The sequence below is a fragment of the Anopheles funestus genome, chromosome X, assembly GCF_943734845.2.
Source record: "Anopheles funestus chromosome X, idAnoFuneDA-416_04, whole genome shotgun sequence".
NCBI classification, from domain to species: domain Eukaryota; kingdom Metazoa; phylum Arthropoda; class Insecta; order Diptera; family Culicidae; genus Anopheles; species Anopheles funestus.
This window is the reverse complement of record NC_064597.1, coordinates 4,636,147-4,658,481: the sequence shown is the minus strand read 5'-3', so window position 1 is coordinate 4,658,481 and position 22,335 is coordinate 4,636,147. Positions and strand designations below refer to the sequence as shown.

The following is a 22,335-nucleotide window of genomic DNA, read 5'->3' as shown; positions in this document are numbered from 1 at the left end:
AGCTTTGAGTTTTTATCAATGAAAAACGACGAATTAAGTAATAGTTTACTTTTTCATAGCTACAAAACCTAATTTTGTACTCAAACGACAATGCCACATATTGACCAATTGTATAAACAATTGGACTTCAATTTAAGATGAAGAAATCAATCAGATTCTGAAAAGAAAAATAAAAACGCTACTATACAGTTCAACTTCATCACAATACAAAATGGAGAAAGCATTTATTAGTTCATAAATGGTTTTTTTTTTGTTAACAAACAGACATTTCCAACATCCGACATTTGCCTAGTGTAATGTTCCGACAAGATAACTAAATTTTGTTTTGTAAAATAATGATATAAATATTTGTACATAGTGATATCTACTGTAGCGATTCTACAAAATAATCTTAAAAATATTTTATAACATTTCCCATACATGAATAACATTTACAAAATGGGGTTTTATGCATCGTTTTGAAGCCATCTTGGTCGGAAATGAAATGTACCCTTTGACGGGAGGTTCCATTGGGCATTCCACACGAATGTGTTGACAAACAAGTTGTGCCGAGCAGTTCGAAACCACACGCACACGAAAGCGCCCTTTCCATACACATTGTGCTTGAATTAACTGCAACAATGACGATTTAGCAACCTACAGGCGACCTGCAAACCATGAACAAACAATGGTGAGTGAGTGGTCAAAACATTCGTCGACGCGCACAACTATTATGAGCGATCTGCAGCATGGCGGCGGTGCAGCAGTAACATTAGCGAAACGATCCCGCAGCACGGACAACCTTGCGGTCGGTGGTAGGGTGGGCGGTCGTTTGGCCAACAGCCGTTTCCCGAGCGCACCCAGCCTGGTGGACCATGAGTCAGAGATGGCCTTTGTGATACATCGCTGTAGCAGCAGCAGTAATAGCAGCAGCAGTACCAACAACAGCAAGCGCATTCCACCGTTCAACTATTACGACTGCATCAATCCAACATCCGCCCCATCAACAACGCCCCCAACCGGTCCGATAGAGTATGGCGAGTATCAAGCAACACCACCGACCAAATCCCGTACCGTCCAGATGGGTTTCTTGGATGATCTCGTACCGCAGAAAGGGCGTCGGCTCCGGAAGCACTTTAACGAGCTGGAACCGTTCGATGGACAGTGTCGGTTCTGGACCGATTCCCCACTCGAGCGGATACATCCGGAACAGGGTTGCATACCCATACTGAAGGCTGTTTATTTTTCACGCAATAATAATGATCTAGACAAAGAAAACGCCCACTTTAAGCTTGCGGAAGCACTCATTTCGACCTTCGAATTGCTCAAGTGGAAAAGCTTTCTGAATCGCACACCAAGCGGTCTGTCGAATCTTGATTGGGAGATACCTAGCGATGGTGGCGTTACGGTTCCGGTTGCTAGTGGTAGTAGTAGTAGAAGGGAAAGTACACAAACGGGAAATCAAGCGGACACGGACCGTACTGATCCGTTGGATGAAAGCTGTGAAGCGATCGAGGCAAAGGAAAGCATTTACGATGAGCGGACGTATTCGGCGGAAGAGATAGCGATAAGTTTGTTGGGGAAGTTCCATGACAAGCAGCTCCCGTCGGCGTGTGATTTTCTCTGGTTGGTTTCGGAGCAGGATGCACCGCAGAAGCTGCTGCCGGTTCCGAGCGGTGGCGTAATCGATCCAGATGAAACGAGCTATCCGCACGACACGGGCACGCTTATACGTGGTACGCAGGAGTGGGCACCACCTCGACCGCAGGTCATTTTCACATACCAACCACCTCCGTTAGAGTAAGTTTAATACCATTACCGATCCAGAATTGTTGCTTTTGAACGATAATAATATCATTTTTTAAAACTTTAGACGTCGTGTACAAATTATTAGACAAAGTAACCGTTGTGAAGGGTGCGGAATTAAGGTAAATCCGGCATATTTGAGCCGTTATCGGTATTGCCACTACACTGGCAAGTACAACTGTTCCGGCTGTCACAAAAACCAAATGGCTATTATACCGGCACGCGTCATACAGCGGTACGTTGTGAGTTTGGTTTGGATTTTATTGTTGTTTTTGAACATTTTTTTGTCTTTTATTTCCCCTCTCCAGGTGGGATTTTAGCGTGCTTCCCGTTAGCGTATTTGCGTACCGTGTGTTGGGGGATATTTGGAGCACACCGCTGTACCGTGTGAATCATCTTTACCCGGAACTGTACGGTAACGTGAAGAGCCTACGTACGGTACGGCAGGCACGTGTAAACGTCAAGTACGTCAAGGACTTCATCATGAACTGCCGTCACTCGAACAGGTTTGTAAGGGAGGCTCGCAAATGGTGGTGATTATGAAAAATGGAAACTATATAAAGCATTAATATGATTCCACAGCTCGCGCCGCGTCTTCCAGGAAGTGCCTGAATACTATATCTCCGACTTTGATATGTGGTCGATGGCGGATTTGCTCGCCGTCAAAAGTGGTGCACTGCTGCGGTTGCTGCACTCAATTGTGGCACGCTGCGAGCGTCACATTCTATCTTGTGAGGTAAAATATCGTTTTTTTTTAAAACACAAATTTGATGCTAATATACATTTTACCTTTCGTTTTCTTTTTGTAGCTTTGTCTCGGGCGAGGCTTTGTGTGTGAAAAGTGCATTAGCTCACCGCGAAAGGAGCCCGGTGAGCTGTTCCCCTGGCAGCCACGGGTGGTTCGGTGTGAATCGTGCGGTGCCTGCTATCACGATGCTTGCTGGCGGAAGGATAAAAGCTGCGAAAGATGCACCCGAATGCAGCGGCGCCGGACGGAATCAGGAACCGAACAGACGGCAGAAAGATGCTAGTAGAAGCAGCCGATCGTGTTGAAGGGAATTAATTTATTTTTCGCTATACGTAATCTCATGCTTTGCGGGGAAACGTTTCGTATTCTTGTACATAATGCGGTTAGCTCTGTTTTGCTCACGATACGGTGTTTATTGGTTGACGCGTTGGTTGACGGGACTGTTGAATGCTGAATCCGACTGGCATGACACACGATTTTGTCCGGGACTATTTACATGTATAAAATATATACATATATATATACACATTTCCATAACTGAATGCTATTGTGCGACTCATTACACGAGGTTTGAAACCGTGTGCCTTACCGAACGAGGAGGTCATGAACGGAACGTCAATCATGAACGGGTGAAGAAGAAGATGAAAGAACGAAAAAAAAACCTAATCCCCACCAGCTCCCCACACACATCCTAAGCAAAACTGATACGGGTAAAAGGCAACAAAAAAAACGGAACAAAAAACGAAGATGGAATGACCTTCGTCGCGGTCGGCGTGTGATGCTGCGGAACAACGCGGATATGATGATGATGGGCTGCGATGTTCGAAGCCTCGCAGGTAAACCGTACCGAACGGCACAATCAGTTTTTCGCGTACCACACAAACGGAACCACATACCCGCGAACAGGTTCAACCAAAAAGGCTCGCAAACGGCAATGGTTCTGACCGCACGGAATAAACGCATGGTAAGCATAAAGGAGCGTCAGACGGTTTTTTGTACTATCAAATTTAAATAATTTACTAATTAGTGTGATAATACGAAGCAAGTGGCATAAAGCAAGTGGCATCAGACTTTAAAGGGGGTTTTAAACTGGCTCATTAAAGTGTAATAATGTAAAACGGAATGTGGAAGTATCATCCATTAAGTGTAAAATTTAATCGATTGTTAAAAATATTATAAAAATCTTTTTATCGTAGATAATGAGTGTATGGGATGAGCGAACACGAAATCCAAAAAACGTGACGCTTATTGCGGCCCGTACCTGATCTTTGACCGCAACCGACAGTTAAGCGTTTCATCTGTTCTCCCGTCAGCATCGCGGATTCCACGCAGATGAATCATGCGGCTTTGTGATTTATTCCCCACAACGATGAGCCAAGCTATTCATGAGCTATTCACACAGAGAGAGGGGGGGGGGGGGGGGGGGCAAGGTCAATCGAAGTATCGATCGCTCATTGAACCGAGCGCATTTTATTTGAATGACGATGAGTTGGATGTACTATTATGTTATTGCTGTTGCTTCTCAAAATCTTTATGTTAAAAGGTTCTTTATTAATTGTTTGCTTCTTTCTTCCCGCTTAAAGGCATCGTTCGCGTACGCCATCATCATCGGATTGGTGGCATTTTGTGTCGTAGGGACAACGCTGCTAACGACTTGCGATGGTGCAATACTTCCCGCTGCCTTAGGTAATTCAGACAGTTCTAGTAAACGTTCCATAAGAACGTTGGAATGTTAGAAATTATCATACAGAGGGGTTGTCTGCATTGTTTTCTATTTCATGTTAAATTTGTTGTTTTTTTTTACCTAACAAATATTTAAAAAAACAATAATGCTGTAAGATAAAATATCAGGAACAAACGTAAAAAAAGAAAACATTTTGAAAGCAATAAGTTTTAGTAACATAGTAACACTAGATCACTGACCGATTTTAACGTAGCAGTGTTTATACCTCCTTGTTGGAGGCTTCTTAAGAGCTAAAACAGTTCTGTACACTAAAGCGCATCGTTAAAATATCCTTGCTTCTTACACTTTTGCCACCCGGATTGGCACAGCGGACAGCCCTGTATACTTCGGTGGCATCGTACCGGCGAACGGTCGGTTCGGCAAGAAGATTCACCATTTTCCCAACACGATGAACAAACGGCAGCCATCGGCGGTGGTTGGCAGGTAAGACTTGCTTCTCTTGGAAATCACACAACCTCCCCACTAACTTACTTATCGTAATCACGCTCCAACGTTGGACGTTCGCGCTTAACAGCGAACTCCACCACACAGAACGAAATCGTACCGATGATGCCTAGTACGACCAGTATCACCAGCTGCACGTGGAGCCCGCAGTAGGAGGAGTAGACGAAACTGGCCGCAGCAGCAACCGACTAGAATAGCAACAACAGCAGCAACAACAAAAATGGAGAAAAAATTGGGAAGAAAACGAAAGAAGATTCGAATTAAAATCAATATCGCTATGTAAGCGACGAACCCACAACATTCAACCTCGGTTTTGTGTTTTTCTACATGCAAGAGAAAAGTGATTCAAATAAACAAAAAAAAAGTGGTAAGAAACGCACCTGGGTAAACTTAAAGATGGAGAACGCTTCAGCCGGTTGGCTCTTGAACACACCGCCCAGCATCGAGTAGCACTGCGTGTTGAAGCAAGCATCGCCGAGACCGAGCAGGAACGAGCAGCACATCGCGATGAGGGCACTCGGTGGCTGAATGTAGGACAGTGCGTCCGTGTTGCCAAACGGTGCACTGTTCGGTAGGTTCAGATAAATTAGGAAGTAAGCAACCATGTGCAGTACGCCACCGGCAATCACGATCGGATCGCGACCCCATCGGGTGGTAGTACGGGTACCGAGTAGCCCAAATGCTACTCCACCCAATACCTCACCGACACCGATAAATACACCGTTCAGGCCTACGTATTGTTTGGCCGAGGTACCGATTGCGTTCGTAAAGCCGATACTCGAACCGTACACACCACTGAAGAAGGACAGCGAAAGTCCTGGAGATGGGAGAGAAAGAAGACGATAGTGGATGAGGATATGGTAGTACGATTTTGATATCGTCACCATTATTAGGCTTACCAGTGTAGACGAACGTGACGCTCAGCAGTATCATGCGTGGAGTTTGGAATAGACGAATCGCATTCAGAAATGCCTGCCGTGGACGAACATCTGTGGTGAGTTCCAGCTCAGTACCAACGTTTGCCGAGGGACGGCGCAGACAAGTCAACAGCACTAAACCAACGATCGCTACCGCGATAAGGACGGCAAAAACAATACTACGCGTCGTCTCATCAATATGCGTCTTGCCCTGAAATGTGAAGAACACTAGCAGATTGCCGAAGAACATGCTGTGAAAGGAAGATAGAGGAGTTAGACATTAATTTCCGACGACTGTGACGACTTTAGGCAACCGTACCTCATCTGTAACATCGCCCAGAAGATCCCGGAATTGCGCGAGATCGTATCACCGGTGCTGCACTGAGATAGGTACATGCCCTGCCCGGTCCAGATGAGGGCGGCACCGGCACCGAGGACAATACTACACCCATACAGCAGGACAACGTGCGGTACGAAGAAACTCGCCATGAAGAGGCTATTGGAAAAGGTGAAGAACAAGAAAGGCAATCATTGAAAGTGAACACGTGAAGTTCTAAAAGTTTGCATAACCTAAGTGGAAGTGAGTACAAAGACCAGAAATACAAAGACGAGAATATCTGAAACAAAGAACTCTTTAAAGAAAGACTTTTAGCTCATTGCTGAATGATTCATTACTTGCTGCTCAGTTTAATATCTTTTTTCCAAAGTCCAGTCACTGATCTAATGCGTCATTTGTTTAACGATAAATCCATTCGGGTTGATCCTCATAATCGGAGTTTATTAAAGATGAAAAGCAATAATTTGGAACATTCTGCCCGTGTGTCGTGATGTGATTGGCACCAAAGCCGAACGAAACGGCAGGCCGTGTCCATTGCGTGGATCGTCCGTCAGTTGATTGCGTTCGTATTGATTGAGTTGATTGTCGGCGATTCTGTTGTGTTTACTGTTGTCGTTCTTGGTTGAAAGTGGCATTGCTTACCAGTAGGTGATAGCACCGATGGCCATCGCCAGCCGCGGCCCGATGGCGGACAGGACCGACGGCGTGACCCAGTTTGATAAAGAGAGAGCAGCATAGATAATGGCCAGGCTCGTGTATCCGTCACCAGTGAAGGAGGGTACGTCTTTCTTGATGCTGTCGATGATGGTTTGCTAGAACGGTGGACAAGCATAATACGATTGGTTATGATTTTATTGAAGAATTTGTTCTATTCAGTGAAGGAGTTAGAACTTGGTTAGAGATATTCAGGTTTTTTTTTATTCCAGCTACTATAGAACATATTTAGAGTCTCAAATTGTTATATATTTTTTATGAATACTCCATGTCCAGCCTAATTCCCAGACGAAGGTGTCTCGCGCGATTAATCAATCGCCGCGACCTTGACCTTCGACCAATTGGAGTAGTATTACTGAATATGCTGAAGATACTGACACTGCCCACACTGCTCTTGCATATTAATGGGATGGTACAGAGTTGCAGCAAACAAAATATCATGATGCATTAAGCCGCTCAGCCATGACCTAAAAACGTGGAGAATCCTACAACTCCTCCACAAGACCAGTTTGTGGTGAAGTGTAGGAAAGGAAAGACATCAAACATCGTGTAATAATAATGATGTCCCGTATATTTTATTGATGTGCCGTGTTTACGTGATTTCAACATTAATTGACATTAACGTGCGTTCAGCCAAAGATCTTAAAGATCAGAGCGTATCGATGACTTGATCTTTATCTTCGCGCTTGCAAATAAACGAATCGCCAACACTCCTACACGTATCGGGAAGGGAGCCGGAATGTTTGCTGGATTTACCGGATGCTGGTGTCCTTGGAACCGTTACCAGGCCTTGTTTTCAATTTCTTCGCCCAAACCAGTTCAACCAACAGTGTTGACGAGTAGTGCAAGAGTCGACCATGAACAAACAGGCGTGGGTAGAAAGGTGTCGGGGTTCGTTGTTTGTTTCGACGCAGTAAAAAGAATGTTAAGGAGTGAATGTTGTCCTTCAAGTGAGCTTTAACGGGAAGGTTCTTGTTTCCCCGAAAGACTCTAACCTGAATCTATCGTACCGCTGGGCTTTGGGCTCTGGGTTTTAGTTAATAACACTTTCAAAGCTAGTAAAGGCTTCCAATATCCGCTGGGATTTGGAAGATCTTGGTGTACTCTCCGAAGGCTACACCTTATCGATTGACACTAATCGACTTATCGGCTAACTTTGGTTCTGATAGTCCGGTTGTCAGACATCAAGAAAATACACCCCTTAAAATCCCTTGGATTTGACCATCGGGGTACATTCGAGTGGTCATTGATATCGAGCAGCAAATAACTGATAGCCGCCTCCTAAAGTAGAACACCAACCCCGAGGTACACATTTTGGGATTCCAATCTCCTTGGGTAATACATTCGAGTACTCCAAGCGCACTGAACTGTATCATGTAATAATGCGGCATTGATTGAGAAGAAGAGAAACGGTATTGTTTCATCGGTAACGTAACCGAGATTCATATCTCATGCATGTTTTTTCTCCGGTTGTGGCTTTCTTCACTTTCACGTCACGTACCGTGTACGAGACATCATTATCCATTGAACTATGTATGGAGAAGTGCTTTTAAAAACAATTATAAGGCAGGAAATCATTTGCATTTCACGCAAGGAACATTTTGATTAATATCTAGACAGAAGAAATTGATATCCGAGGAAGATCTTTAAGATGGTTAAGAGTTATCCTTCTCAAATTTGAATGTCTATTTCTGGAGTTCCTAAACAATATCTTCGCCATTGTTGTGATCCTCTCGAAACGTCAAATAGAATTGTTAGCTGTGCCTAATGTACCCCATTCTGTTCGCTAATGAGCGTTTTTTGGGCAAACGATGTCTTCCGCATTCCGTGCCCGGGTAGCAATTACCTACCTCGATATTGCCGAGCGTTTGAAAGGAGGTAAAGATCAGCATGAAGCCACCGCCGAGCAGCAGCACATTCACCAGGTTTCGTTCCACCATCGTTACGCACGATCGGACCACACTAGGTAAAATCAAAACAATCCACCGTTAACGCGCGACAACAAACTGTACGAGAAAGCGCGCAACAAACAGCAGAATATAGGAATGGTTTAACGCCACGTCCGCGATCGACGCTGGCCAGATTGCGATTGAGCAGGGCGCAGTGACGACAAAACCGTCGACGGTGTTGCCGCACGAAGTGAAAAGCCCGCCGCCGCCCGTACCGGACAGCTGCACGCATCACTTTCATATCGCTCAATTGTGGCTTAAAACCGCTTCGCATCACCACTACCAGCGTCCAAGGATGTACGGTACTACCACCCCGACAGATTATCGAAATCAGTTGCGAGGGTGCGAGCGAGAGAACGGAACATCCCCTTAAGCATTAGGGGGTAGATGGTTTTTCACTGTTTACAGAGGGTGGTGAGAGATTAGTTTTCTAGCCCTTATTACCGCTTATCGGAACAGTTCATTGTTCAGTGTGATTGACACTGAAAATCGGTGTTGGGAAAATTCGTTCTTGATCTCCTTTTGATAGGTTCGTTAATACACCCTTAATAAATGACACACATCCATAAGATTAAATTAAATAAAATTTAACCTTCAACTAAACGATCACGATGATAATACGTTAAAGAAATAATTATACGACCGTTTTCCGTTTTTTTTCTTCTTTACAACGCATGCAAATGTCTGCCGAAAGTTGATTTTGTCGCTGTAAAGTGAAATGGAGATTTCCCTAATAAGCATGTACACCCCCCACCCCCCACAACGCCACACGACACTGAGGCGATTGGGTAGTTGTGCAGAAACGAAACGGCACGATCAAGCGAAAGTGTGAAAAACGAGCTTTTTGGCGAGGGTTTATGCTTCAACCGCGATCATTTCCCTTTCTCGTTTCCATCCTCCCACCCCCACAAAAACACAAAATCACCTTCCAGGGTGTGGACAAGGTGGTCAACCCTGTTCCCAATAAATAGGGAGGTGTTTTTACTAATAAAATCGGAGCTTATAATTTTTAGCTCACATTTTGTCGCAGCTCTATAATCTTTTCTTTTTTTAATGGAGCTACTTTTCTAGGCAAACAAGATCACAAAACTTGCAACGAGCAGTTGCAGGTCAGTTACAGCTGTGCGATCTTCCAGCGATATCATCACGCACTTATCTCAATTATGCAACTGTAGCAAAACGAAACAGAAAGAGAGAGAAAGAAAGAGAGAGAGATCGCGCGAATTATCACTGCACTCTCGCAAATTGCAATTGCCCTCGCAAACGCCACAAAGCTTTAACATGTTTTCAATGAGTCACATATCAACAATTCCCGGGCGCGGTAGAGGCACACTATGAGTGTTTCAAACCAATAAAGGGAAAATAATTAATTTTCCAGCTAATGGCTTTGTTTTCAGTATCGATTGCCCTTCGATTGCCCTACTCAAAAACTATTTATTGGTTGTAATTTTTTTCCTTCCCCCCTTCTACCGTTTTCTTTCTCTCTCACCCTCTTCCCTCATACTGTATCCTCTCTACTGGTGTTGTGGAGTTTTTAGTTGCTCGTCCGCAACAAGTTTATTTGTTATTATTAAAGGGTTTTTGTGTTTCTGTGTTTTTTTTCATTTTTTTTTAAATTAAGTAACAATATAAACCTCCCCTTTTTTCCGTTATGGCGCCTTGCTTTGATCGAGCGTGTAAACGAACCGTGTACGTTTGTTACATACTTGCATATTTATAATATTTGTTTTTTTTGTTATTGTTTTCACATTGTTTTGTTACCTTTTTTGTGGGGTTTTTTTTTGTTTTGTTTTGTTTTGTTTTTTTTCTGTTGTTGTTCTCACTTGTAGGTGTGTATACCGCTTTAACACCGCTGTTTCCCTAGCTTTACTCATATTTTCAAAAAAAATATATATAATAATAATAAACAATCAAACGGCGATATTTACAGCTAGTCAATCCACCGGTTCCGCGCCACCGTCACCGGCCGCTGGCACACCGTCTCGCTCGTCCAGTATCGTACACACGTACTCCGCCATATCACTGGTGTCGGCCTGTTCGTCACCGGCACCGTATCGTTGCAGAAATTCCATCGCCAGCAGCTGCTCGTAATTGCCCCGCTGCTGGTACTTCTTCTGCAGGCAGCTGGTGGTGAACGCATGAAACTCGGCACTGAACTCTTCCGAGTCGGGTGCGGCCGACTTTGGCAGCCGCGGTGGATCGTCCTTCACTACCTGCTTCAGCTGCTCGAATGGGGTCCGCCAGGTGGCGTACGGGAAGCGGCCGGTCGCAATCTCCACCATCGTGATGCCGAGCGACCAAACGTCCGATTTGATGTCGTACCCGGCCGTTCGGCTGCCGGAACCGGGATCGATACGTTCCGGGGCCATGTACGGTTTGCAGCCGGCATCGATCGTTTTTGCCACCGAATCGACCAGATAACCTAGGGGAGGTGTGGTCGATGCACACAAATGTTTAGTTGAGCGGAAAGGTGAAGGTCATGTATAAAAGGAACGCAAAACGCCACTTACCAGATATACCGAAATCGCACATCTTCACCTCACCCCGTCTGTTCATGAGCACGTTCGAGGGTTTCACATCCCGATGGATGACGCGCAGTTCCGTGTGCAGGTAGTGCAGGGCACGTACGATCGCGAGCGCAATCCGGCCGAGGATGCGCTCGGGGATGGTACGGCCCGGACGCTTGTACACCACCGGATAGAACTTGTCCACGCTCGTGTCCATCACCTCCATGCAGATCCACACGTCACCCTCGCGGAACAGTGCACCGTAAAACTGTACCGTATGTCGGCAGTCGCTCGCACGCATTGACACATCCAGATCCATCAGCAGACGTTTCTGCTCCTGCGACTGTACGCCACCACCGGGGCCACCGCCCGCACCCATCCCGCTCGTGACGGTAATGCGCTTCACGGCCATTACCGTGCCGGATGGTTGATGCAGCATCTTCTCGACGATACCGTACGCACCCCGGCCCAGATCGGCCAGCTTGCGCAGATGATCCGCCTCGACGACGAACGATCGTTCGCCCACCGTCAGCGTACCGCGCTTGTCCAGGTTGCGCGGTGTCGCACCCTCGGCACTGTCCGGCACGGTGCTACCGCCACCCCCGGTTGCATCCCCGTCCAGCTTCAGCTTTATAATCGGTTTGTTTTTCCGCGGCATCGTTGTGCGCGTGTGGAGGAGTAGCGGCGGTGGTGCAGCGATACCCTATGCAGCAGCCAACCAGAACCGACCGACAACAGCAAAAAACCCTTGCGTGCGTTCTGGAGTTGGTTTGATAAAATTGCAAACCGTATCCGCGGGAGCTGTCACTGCCACAACAGCGATCTGTCACCTCTGGTCACAATCTGGTTCGTTTGACAGCGGCACACTATACGATATGCGTACGCGACGGTAGCTACAAATATGTCCGAATGGAGAATAAGAGAGATTTGCAACAGCAACGCGGTGTTGAGAAACAATTAAACACATTACCTGATGCAGTCGCGAGATGTTTCGGAGAGACAATCTCGCAAGATTAGAAGAGTGACACGTGTGTGGCAGCGCAATGGAATGCAAGGTGACTAATTATTCAAACATGTTTTCCAGGCAATGGTTTTACGAGCAGAGATTTCACCAGAATTTGCCGTACGTGGTTATGCGGTTTTAATTTCCTGATTATACCAACGCGAATAATCGTCTTTGTGTACATTTGCGTTTGGTGCTGCGCGTTGACAACTACTTGCGTACGCCTTTGAAATATTTGAAATGAACGTTGGTAGTTGCTTGTACACACATTTGGTTTGGTGCGTATTTATTGAAATTAAATCATTATTAAAGCATAATTTGCTCTGAGGTATACAAAAATCTTCATATATTGGAATACTCAATCGAAATATAAAGAAATCTGTATAAATTCAGAGTTCTTTAGCTAACAACTGTCCAAAGAGAGCATTATAGTAAAAAGAAAACAATTTGGGTATATTTATCTTAAGAAACAAGAATTCAGGCATGATTCTAGCAAGCTAGACACTCGAGAAGAACGATTTGAACATGCTCTCTATTCAACAAACAAATCAATATCACTCCACTACGCACACACCTCATCGATTGCGAAGCGTCAACTCACCCCTATAAACCGCATAAATGGGGGGGTGAGTCTGCGTCTATATGTGTTTTATTGTTTGCTTCTCCCCGCTTATGCTCCCGCGGCAGTCTTCCAAAACCCACCCATGAACTGACCTACCAAAAAATCGAAAACCCAATTTCGTGCTCTTCATCTTTGGTGCAGCATTACCATTCCATTTACGCGGATGTGTGTATAGTGTTTGTGTGTAATTATCGCGACATAAGTAAAGCCCTTGCACTTCAGGAATCTGTCCAGCACGAGATTTAAGATGTGAAAGCTCCAGCAAAACGGTTAAAAGGAATCGGTACGGTGCATTACGCCCGCAAACGTTCAAAGTTGTGTGTTTTTTTTTGTCTTTCTAAAGTTGACCCATATTTTATATATGGGTCCGCGCGTGTGAAGCGTACAAAATTGTCCACTACCAAACGGATCCTGGGATTGGCAGAACTTTTTAGCTACCCGAAGAGCTTCTGTCACGTTGGTATAAAGTTGCGTTCGTCGCTTTTCTTGCGTTGGCATCTTTTTCTTTACCATATACATCAACAGCCTCCCCCGGTCAACAAGCTGCCCAGACGTGCTTTCCCAGCTTTTATGCAACCCTCCTTCCTTCGATCTATCGTTTTGTGTTTGTTGTCTTCTTCTGCTTCTCTTTCTCACACACACACACACGCACGCTCGCAGGCTACAGCTGAGCACAGGTGTGTAACCCGTATTTGAATTGTGCATCAGCATCACGCCTGCCTGACCACCCACCCGACTGCACGTGAAGGAGAGAGAGAGAGAGAGAGAGGGAGAGAGAGAAAAAAAGAGAGAAAGAAAGAGAGGGTGAAACGGGAGTGAACGGAATATACCGTTGGTGGTGTTGTTGCTGCTGGTGGTGTTGTTGGCCACCCTCCTCGTGTGCTGTTAGTTTGGTCATGCCACTACAATCCGGCCGCCGTGCGCTAAGTGAAAGCTCTCCCGTACGCCGTTGACTAAACATCTTTCACTTGGAACAGTGCGCCGTTCCAGTGTGAATGTCCTTCGCGGACTTGTGAATGGCGGATCACAGCTCACGAGGGGTTTTTTTTGCCGAATCGTCGTCTACTAAACGGTGTGTTGAGAGAAAAAAAAACGGTGATTTTACGTGATCGACGCACGTAACGGTACACGGTTTTGGAAACTGTGGAATATTCTGTGATTTATTTTCCATCAACGCACGAAATGTAGTTCCCAGCATCGGATCATCAGCGGATACGCCTATTTTTTGTTGTTTGTTTGATTTCTACGATACCAAACCTATACCAAAACGGTACCCGCACCGCCAGCAGGGCGAGACAAACAAAATCAACCGAAACGGAACCATAAATAATGAATTTATAGCTGTTAAGAGAAGTGGAATCGAGCTTTTTGTTTTGTTAAGTGTACCGCACAGTAATTATCAATCGTGTCACGCTGCTTGAGAACCAAAAAGAAAAAAAAAACGGTAACCCAAAAACTTTTCCACGTAGAAGTTTTTTTTCCGAAACGGGAAGATCAACCATCAACCAGCTGAAAGTACCGATCGTTTTATTTGTTGTGTGTGTTTTTGTTATTTTTTTTGGTGTGAAGCAAATTAGTCGTAGCGAAATTAGTCGTTGTTTAACCACTTAAACCATTACAAATTGGTTTTGGGTCCCATTAAGCTGCTGTGTCCGCGTAGACGTCCTCCTAAGGGTGATCATCCCCTAAGCTGAGCTTTCCCACAGGTGCGCGTGATCAGTGCGAATGCAACTGTACGCAAAAGCTCCACGGCCGCGCTTAGTGCACCAATACTACACCGCTAGCAGGAAACGTAACGAACGCACCGGACGATAACTGTGTGTGTGTGTGTGGGTGAAGCAATATGTTGACAATCCTGTCACCGCGGATTGTGCTGTCCTGTGCCATTTTGTTGGCATGGTGTCATAGAGAAGTGCAAGCAAAGGAACCGCTAGTTGCCAATAATCTGGTGGATAAGGCCACCAACCAGCAGCAGTGGTCCGTACGGGACGCGTTCGAATTGGCACAGGAACGCGAACAGGTGCTTGCGGCTCAACAATCAATCGCATCCTGGCGTCAAAGTTTACATCAGCACGGCCGTACGAAGGGTGTGCCGGAGGACGCACCGAGCGAGGAGGTGGACCTGCAGCATCCGCAGCGGCGACGAAAGAAGCGTGCCGATCGGAACGATCTGTACGTGAAGGAACCACCGAAGGAGGATGCTAAAAACGAAACAATTCCGATCGATGTGGGTGACCCGGACGAGGGTGACGATACGGATGCGTCCGTTGTGTGTTACGGACCGCTCGGATGCTTTCACGAGACGGATCATCTGCCGGAGATGTTACCTTCCTCACCGGCGGAGGTAAACACACGGTTTCTAGTGTACACGACCACGCACCGGTAAGTTGGCCACGTCTTTTTGTTGTATCCTTTCCTTCTCTAAGTGATTTTGGCCTTTTTTTCTCTCGACTTGCAGCAGTGAGAAGCCGCTGATTGAATTTTCCTACGAAGAGCTTGTGGTGGCCGGTTTCGGTGCGGCGTACTGGGCAAACGGTACGAACGATACCGTATCGATTCCCGTGTCGACCGGAATGTCTTCCTCGCTGTTGAAAACATTTGGCGAGCTTAGTAATCGCACTGTGCGCTTTATCGTGCACGGATTCGGTGCCAACTGTGGGTTGGTTTGGATTTACGAGATGCGTACTGCCCTGATGGCTGTGGTAGGTACACCCCTTCCTTTATGTTCCCTTGGCTTGTTTTTTGGGAACCCTCCCAATCAGCCATTTTCATTGCTTTGTTGTTTTCACTTTCGTTTGCAGGAAAACTGTACGGTAATCTGCGTCGACTGGGAGAATGGTGCCAAACTACCGAATTACGTGCGTGCCGCAGCCAACACACGACTGGTCGGCCGTCAATTAGCGCTGCTGTTGCGTTTGCTGCGCACGCACAACGGTTTGCGACTGTCGCGCGTGCACCTGATCGGTTTCAGCCTCGGTTCGCACGTCGCTGGCTTTGCTGGGGCAGAGTTTGCGAGTTCCGGTGCGACGGTAACGGAACCGACCGTACCATCACCGGATGGTGCTAATGATCTGTTGCCGCGTACAGCGAACGATGACACCGAATCGACAACCGAACCGATTAAGACCACCGAGCGACCGGCCAATACGGCCGGTTTATGGCGCATAACGGGCCTGGATCCGGCCGGTCCGCTGTTCGAAGCACAACCGCCGGAGGTGCGGCTTGATGCCGGGGATGCTCGGTACGTCGATGTGATCCACTCGAACGGTGAAAATCTCATCCTCGGCGGGTTAGGCTCATGGCAACCGATGGGCACGGTCGACTACTACCCGAACGGGGGTCGTGTACAGCACGGCTGTACCAATCTGTTCGTTGGCGCCGTCACGGATATCATCTGGGGTATGTTAATTGACCGTGTGTCGCCATAGTTGATACGATCACACTCTTTACGCTTTACATACGCCGGTCAGCAAACTAATTGCACGACAGAGTTGATTGCCTTCCACGCGACAAGGCCATCAACAGGCGCGATTTGTACTAGGCATCTAATGGTTTAATCCTCAAGTGCACTAATTACCATAATCCTCGGTGAAGGTAAAAGCGATAAAGCTTTCCGCGCGAGCCATTAATTTCAAATTTCCATAATGTAGAAATGTTTAAATATTGCAAAAGGTACAAACTGTACAACATAGTAGAATATAGTAGAACGTCGATTATCCGGCGGGCGGATTAACCGTGCGCCCAAAAATTGACAGATGTGTTCAACCGTGGTGAACATTTGTACTGATGTAATTTTGGTCAATATTATTAAAATCGTTAATATTTAAGGGACTATTATCCGTGGAAATCGATTAACCGGCATCAGTCCGGTCCGGAGCACCCCGGATAATCGACGTTCTACTGTAATTTCAAAAACCAGAAACCACAGAACCACTTCGTGTCCGTTATCATTTTCAAATCATCAAACTACCATGTTTGTAACCTGTATAATTTCCGTTTTCCAATATTAGGGAAGAAAAAAAAACTAACCTTAATGTTTGTTTCCACTCTGGTGGTTGTAGTAATAACGATTATTAAGGTCAAATTTCGCCTCTCGTCACCGTTTGTGCGTCGTAATGTTATTCAATTTCAATTTGTCAATAAAATTTTGCTCTTTCTCTATCCCACAGCACCACCGACCACGGTTGAAGGTCGTTCGCTGTGCAATCATCGGCGGGCGTACAAATTCTTCATCGACTCCGTCGCACCCCGCTGTCACTTTCCTGCGTTCCCGTGCGAAAGCTACGATCAGTTTGCTGCGGGCGAATGTTTCGACTGTGGCAGCAATGGGACAAGTTCTGCCTGCGGCCATATGGGTTATTATGCGACCAGCCGGGACGTTGGCGGATACGGTCAGCTGTACCTGCGCACGCGGGACGAGGAACCTTATTGTGCGAACCAGTTTCGGTTGCGGTTGCGTAACGCACCGGACGAATTGCCGCTGCGGACGGTGGGTAGGTTCGAGGTAACGCTCGAGGGTGGTGATACAGGCAACGGGATCGAGGATGGACCGGGTGGTGGTGGTGGTGGTGGTGGAGGTGGAGCGCCACTGCTCACCTTCAATGAAACGTTTCACCTGGATGAGGCACGAGAGGATCGGGAGTTTCATGCGGGACAGTGGCTAACCACGATACTCGTGCCACATCCCGCGCTCGGTCATCGACCACGTGCACTAACGATCACTTATCGACCGTATCGCGGTGGTTGGTGGCAACGTTCGAGCGTCGGTAAACAGCTGTGGCGCATTGGTCCAATCCTGCTAACTGCGGACGATCAGCGAACGTACGGTTCCTGTGCCACACTTACACTGCAGGCGGACGTACCGGTGCGTATTGAGCTGAAATCGATACTGCTACACGCAAACGATGATGGCGGCGACGAGGATAGTACGGTGTGTCGGGTGGCGGACGAACTAAACCAACCGCCCGGTACGGTGGAACCGTCCCCACCGAAAAGTTCCATCGATGAGTTGCTGGTCAGTGCGAAACATCCCGCCGGCCACGATCATTTCTCCTGGACACCGGTTGCGATCAGTATTCCGCGCCATTCTTCCCAATCGTTACAGCAGCACGTTAACGAAAAGCGTTCCTTTGCCGATTCGGTAGCAATGGATGAATCGGCTTCGGGGGGTGAACCACCCCATCTACCACCTACCGCCCAAACTGTACAGCTATTTCCCTCGCGGCTTGTATCATTTTTCGAGCGTGCAGAACGTTACGCAAGGCGCACGTGGGATGCACTCTTTAGTGGGAATGGTACTGATGCAACCCTGCCCAAGATGGCGTCTTCGGATGGAGAAGATGAGCAAACGATCACGACGGTTGTCGATTTGTTGCTGGCACCTGGTGCAGGGAATGGACCACCGTTGAGCTCGATAAGTCCAGTCACAACCACCACCAAAAACAACAATAATCCGCCCTCTACAACGTCGCCATCTGCAAGCACATCCGTCCCAACCGAACCAACCACTACGGAGATACGGATTGCGTTACCCACCTTCCGGCCTCTAACACGGCAGGCGGACGGTTCCGTGGGTAGTGGGCGACAACACTACACCCGCTTCATCCCGCTCGTGTACGAGGAAAGCAAACCGGCCGATATGATGGCCAGCACGGTTGGTGGCCGTAAGGTGCCTGCCCGTACCAGGTAGTGAACCACGTGCGGGGACACACCACGATGTGATAGCATTTTCCTTTATACTGTGCGTTTGTGTGTTTTGTTGTTTTTTTATGTTCTCACTCATACGCTCATCTACACACTACACACACACACTGCCCGCTCACCACATACTTTTTGAATGATATTTTTTTTTTGTTTTTACTACAAGTTAGGATAAATACAGGAAAAGAGACAAGCAAGTAATTGGACTGCTCTGGTGGAGAAGAGGATGTTTTTTGTCCCCCTCTCCCCCCACCCGCCTCTTGCGTCTTAGTTGTTATGCATTATGCTTATTATGAACTGTAAACGTGCATGAAGCGAATAAACAATTTCAATATATCACGATAATACGATTGTTGTTTAAATTATTTTTGGGTTATTTCTTTGGTGATTTTGTAGAGTGTTTAATGGGGGGAGGTTGCAGGAGGTTTCCGGATGTGAATAATTTTTTTTGTACATTTTTATTCACACAAGCCTGCCATTTCTGGAGCTGGATACCCGCTGGAGGTCATAAAAAAATTAAAATCTTTTCTTGAGAATTTCCCCCCAAAAAAAAAAAATGCGTACATACAAATCGTTTAAAGATTTCGCTTCGTCTAAACTTGCGTCTTTATTTGTTTAGTATCCCGGGGCCGTTAACTACCCTGGATAGCATTATAAGAATACAGTACAATGTGTGAAGAAAGAAAAGAAAGAGCAAACATACTCATCAATGTATAACACCTGATCCGTAACTGGACCCGTATTAGCGGGTTGTTTTTTTGTTTTAGATGCCGATTGCCGAGATTGCAATTTTTCCGGTATCAATTACACTTTTTTGTGCGGATGCTGTCATACTGTTTGCTTACGCATAATGAACTCGTTCCTTGCGACCTTGTGCTACACCGGCCCTACTCACCGCTATGAGATGGAAATATAAACGAGCCGTTAACACCGCTCCTTCATACGGTGAGATAAGTTCGGCGTAGTACGTCGAACAAAGTTCGATGAGTGAAGGCAAACAAATTTGATAACTGGGTTTTAACTGGGCACGATGTACACTTTTTGATGTAACGTAACGTTACTAGCGGTTTTAGTGGATACGATGCAAGAGGGAGTAATTGATGAATTTCACGTACTGAGTACGTCCGTAAGCGATCCTAGCAGTTGTGGGTTTGCCGTACCAAATTAAGGATGTAAAGTAAAACGGCAAACAAAACATAAATGTACAGCTGCACCAGTGGGTAACGCATGTGTAACGGATATACCCAACTGTTACATACAGCTAACGCAATAGGATGATACTTTTTTGTTTTGATCCACTCTGTCCTTAGTACAAGCTGTCCGCATTGGAGGAGCGCGGTTTTTTCAATTTCTCCATGTTCTTGATGACGATATCGTGCAGCGAACAGTATCGATTCCGGATCTCGCTCAGCACCAACCACAGGCTGAGAAATTCCTTCTCGTCCAGCTCGGCAACCGCACGCCGATAATCGTCGATGTGCGGATATTTGGCGACCTTCGAGACGACTTTGGCGCGCGACACAAAGTATCGTGATATTTGGTCAAAGAATGCGGCCGCCTCCGTTTCGACCGATTGTATCTCTGCCAGCGTATCCTCCTGGATCGATACGCCAAAGTTGTTACCGTCCTCGATCTTCGGTATCATGAAGGAAATCCACATCTTCAGCAGATTGGAGTCCTCCACCAGGGAGCGGATGATTGGCTTTACGATGCAAACAAGCTCGCTGATCGGTTTATTACACTCGACCCGGCCGGACGGTAGGGCGTGCACCTTCGTGCCGTTACCATCGACCGGTGAGGTGGGTGCGTTTGAGTTGAGGCGGGGACGCTTCACGTGACCTTCTCCGTCCAATACTATTGGTTCCGGGACTGGAATGTTCAGTTCCTAGCGACAGACAGACAGAGCAGGGTGGGTAAGAATCTACATGAGGGTTTTGCAAACATTAACCAGAAAACTCGTTCCCCTACCTGATAAACATCCGTGAAGCAACGTTCAGAGAACTGCGGTGTCTCAAGCAGGGAATTCAAGCGCACGATGCGCTCTGGGAATTCTTTTACGATGAGTGTTTCGGCGCGATTGATGAGGTTATCTTTGTACTGTTGTACCTTCCGTGCATTATCCTCAGCGCTGCTCGAAGCCGATGTCGTTGCGGTCGATGTACTTTCGCTCATGGTGTGGTGTGTTTTTTTTTGGGGGGGAGTTCTGGAATTTTTGATTGAGATTGGCGGTTGATGCTGTTGTCTTTTCTGCGTTGCGTTTGTCAAGCGCAAGGTATGGGATGCTGTTTTTTTGTGGAGGAAGAAAATATAAACCACGGAAACAATCAGTGGTGAATCATTTCATATTATACATCTATAATTCTTCCCTAGCTTTACGACCTTCTAAGGTCATGATTGCCGCATCGTGACTGATTGGATTTGTTCCACTAAGCTAACCTAATAGTAATCCCTTCCTACCGAGGGTGGTTTGGAATTTTGGTCCCGATACAATCCGAACAACACAATCTGTGATGTTAGTTCGTATGTTTGTGGCACGACATAATGGAACAGGTACCTAGGCACATCGGCAAACGCTACGACACAATACTGTCGCATCTTAACAGAACATAAATTACCTTTTCACAGGGCCGAGGAACAGGTTTACCAAGGGCACGACCGGTGGAAGCTCTGATGTTGCTCTTTGGCAATGAAACTACACCGGAACTATATCTAGTCAAGTAAAACGTGCGCGTCTCCGCGTGAAAATGCGTTTGCACCGCTGGCTGCTATGATCTATGATGTCGGCGTTCGAGCAACATACACACCACACACAGCTTTGACAGTTGATGCGTTCAAAACGGTACCCTCGTGCGATTGTTGCTTTGGGTGAAACTGCGATAATTCGCCACGATGTGTTTCTTTCTATTAAGAAATTATAACGCAAACTTACAATAAATATAAAACAGCATGAAATGTAATGGGAGAGAACGATCGAAATGGAACAGTATTGAATATTTTAAAGTATTGAAAGTTCTGGCTAGAAGTGAACCATGCACTCTAAACGAAGCAACCACATGCTGACAAATGTAAATGCACAACGTGACTGCAGCATAGCAATTATAGGTAAAAATTATGATGCATAATTTGTAAATTTAATTTTTATCTAATCTGTTATTTCTTGTAAAATAATGTATCCCAATTACGTATAGAATTTTCCATGCAAAACTAAATTAATCGACAAACACACTTCAAAGTGGTGGCTTTACTGTTACTTTTCTTTCACCAAAAAACACTTCTTTTAGTAAACAGTATTGAAACGGAAACGAGGTAACTAAAATAAGTCAAAATACACTACTAATTACACGTTGGTCTACAGTCACTGCACATACGACAAACAGTGTCAAATCATGTGGAAAATGTTTTCGCTAAACATTTTTGCTCAATGAAAAATAAACCAGTTTGTTTCGATTCGGTTTGCTCTTTTGAACATTTCGAAGATGGAAAACAAAAAGAAAAAGAAAAGCAACTGTCAAAATACTGCTGCTGTAATGGTTTAATCGTTATTAAGTATTGAATTTTCTTCCAGCAATTGTATTTTTCCGGGTCGTTCCAAACAATATCAACAGCGGAAGTGCTCTCCCACAACCAAAACGGTCATAAATTGATGATGCAGTTTCCATTTTCTTCTGCGGCTATTTTGCATCTATAACAACCGCCATTCTATCGATTTGAAAGTTCCTTAGCTTGGTCGTTGTTCAATGAGCGCGTAGACCAGGTCCAATTTTGCTCATTGAATGTTTGTTGAATGTTCAGTGACTGTAGACCAATGCGTTACAAGAAGCAACATTACACAAAATGAATGAAAAAGAAGAGATTGATTGAGCTG

General features: G+C 46.0%; 5 protein-coding genes across 5 annotated transcripts; 2 read left to right on the top strand and 3 right to left on the bottom strand.

Moving 5' to 3' along the window:
- Positions 1 to 466: 466 nt before the first annotated feature.
- LOC125774754 (run domain Beclin-1-interacting and cysteine-rich domain-containing protein-like) lies at positions 467 to 5,019 on the top strand. The gene is made up of 8 exons (XM_049444994.1): positions 467 to 1,779; positions 1,853 to 2,020; positions 2,094 to 2,291; positions 2,368 to 2,521; positions 2,595 to 3,497; positions 4,117 to 4,219; positions 4,586 to 4,700; positions 4,792 to 5,019. Exons 1-5 carry the CDS (start codon positions 668 to 670, stop codon positions 2,814 to 2,816), a joined length of 1,854 nt encoding a protein of 617 aa, XP_049300951.1. The 5' UTR covers positions 467 to 667; the 3' UTR covers positions 2,817 to 3,497; positions 4,117 to 4,219; positions 4,586 to 4,700; positions 4,792 to 5,019.
- Positions 4,064 to 8,864, bottom strand: LOC125775153 (UNC93-like protein MFSD11). Its single transcript, XM_049445717.1, has 6 exons — positions 8,540 to 8,864; positions 6,618 to 6,787; positions 5,958 to 6,134; positions 5,621 to 5,889; positions 5,102 to 5,538; positions 4,064 to 4,909 (listed from the first exon to the last, which is right to left on the bottom strand). Exons 1-6 carry the CDS (start codon positions 8,627 to 8,629, stop codon positions 4,745 to 4,747), a joined length of 1,308 nt encoding a protein of 435 aa, XP_049301674.1. The 5' UTR covers positions 8,630 to 8,864; the 3' UTR covers positions 4,064 to 4,744.
- Positions 8,865 to 10,161: 1,297 nt separating this feature from the next.
- Positions 10,162 to 12,213, bottom strand: LOC125760519 (dual specificity mitogen-activated protein kinase kinase 6). Its single transcript, XM_049420754.1, has 3 exons — positions 12,116 to 12,213; positions 11,149 to 12,038; positions 10,162 to 11,060 (listed from the first exon to the last, which is right to left on the bottom strand). Exons 2-3 carry the CDS (start codon positions 11,801 to 11,803, stop codon positions 10,573 to 10,575), a joined length of 1,143 nt encoding a protein of 380 aa, XP_049276711.1. The 5' UTR covers positions 11,804 to 12,038; positions 12,116 to 12,213; the 3' UTR covers positions 10,162 to 10,572.
- Positions 12,214 to 12,562: 349 nt separating this feature from the next.
- On the top strand, positions 12,563 to 18,815 carry LOC125770344 (uncharacterized). Its single transcript, XM_049440245.1, has 4 exons — positions 12,563 to 15,152; positions 15,229 to 15,472; positions 15,572 to 16,169; positions 16,940 to 18,815. Exons 1-4 carry the CDS (start codon positions 14,614 to 14,616, stop codon positions 18,457 to 18,459), a joined length of 2,901 nt encoding a protein of 966 aa, XP_049296202.1. The 5' UTR covers positions 12,563 to 14,613; the 3' UTR covers positions 18,460 to 18,815.
- Positions 18,816 to 19,044: 229 nt separating this feature from the next.
- LOC125761372 (proteasome activator complex subunit 3) lies at positions 19,045 to 21,490 on the bottom strand. The gene is made up of 3 exons (XM_049422473.1): positions 21,086 to 21,490; positions 20,439 to 20,752; positions 19,045 to 20,355 (listed from the first exon to the last, which is right to left on the bottom strand). The coding sequence occupies exons 2-3, from the start codon at positions 20,640 to 20,642 to the stop codon at positions 19,777 to 19,779; spliced, it is 783 nt and encodes a 260-aa protein (XP_049278430.1). The 5' UTR covers positions 20,643 to 20,752; positions 21,086 to 21,490; the 3' UTR covers positions 19,045 to 19,776.
- Positions 21,491 to 22,335: the final 845 nt, after the last annotated feature.

What these genes read in the sequence shown, in the direction of transcription:
- LOC125774754 (XM_049444994.1), top strand. Translation starts at nt 668, where the DNA reads ATGGTGAGTGAGTGGTCAAAACATTCGTCGACGCGCACAACTATTATG. An exon ending in AACTGCCGTCACTCGAACAG is followed by an intron (nt 2,292 to 2,367) that starts GTTTGTAAGGGA and finishes ATGATTCCACAG; the next exon opens with CTCGCGCCGCGTCTTCCAGG. An exon ending in GTCACATTCTATCTTGTGAG is followed by an intron (nt 2,522 to 2,594) that starts GTAAAATATCGT and finishes TTCTTTTTGTAG; the next exon opens with CTTTGTCTCGGGCGAGGCTT.
- LOC125775153 (XM_049445717.1), bottom strand. Translation starts at nt 8,629, where the DNA reads ATGGTGGAACGAAACCTGGTGAATGTGCTGCTGCTCGGCGGTGGCTTC. An exon ending in ATCGGTGCTATCACCTACTG is followed by an intron (nt 6,135 to 6,617) that starts GTAAGCAATGCC and finishes CTTTTCCAATAG; the next exon opens with CCTCTTCATGGCGAGTTTCT. An exon ending in CGTCACGTTCGTCTACACTG is followed by an intron (nt 5,539 to 5,620) that starts GTAAGCCTAATA and finishes TCCCATCTCCAG; the next exon opens with GACTTTCGCTGTCCTTCTTC.
- LOC125760519 (XM_049420754.1), bottom strand. Translation starts at nt 11,803, where the DNA reads ATGCCGCGGAAAAACAAACCGATTATAAAGCTGAAGCTGGACGGGGAT. An exon ending in GTGCGATTTCGGTATATCTG is followed by an intron (nt 11,061 to 11,148) that starts GTAAGTGGCGTT and finishes CACCTCCCCTAG; the next exon opens with GTTATCTGGTCGATTCGGTG.
- LOC125770344 (XM_049440245.1), top strand. Translation starts at nt 14,614, where the DNA reads ATGTTGACAATCCTGTCACCGCGGATTGTGCTGTCCTGTGCCATTTTG. An exon ending in GTACTGCCCTGATGGCTGTG is followed by an intron (nt 15,473 to 15,571) that starts GTAGGTACACCC and finishes TTTCGTTTGCAG; the next exon opens with GAAAACTGTACGGTAATCTG. An exon ending in CGTCACGGATATCATCTGGG is followed by an intron (nt 16,170 to 16,939) that starts GTATGTTAATTG and finishes TCTATCCCACAG; the next exon opens with CACCACCGACCACGGTTGAA.
- LOC125761372 (XM_049422473.1), bottom strand. Translation starts at nt 20,642, where the DNA reads ATGAGCGAAAGTACATCGACCGCAACGACATCGGCTTCGAGCAGCGCT. An exon ending in GCTTCACGGATGTTTATCAG is followed by an intron (nt 20,356 to 20,438) that starts GTAGGGGAACGA and finishes GTCTGTCGCTAG; the next exon opens with GAACTGAACATTCCAGTCCC.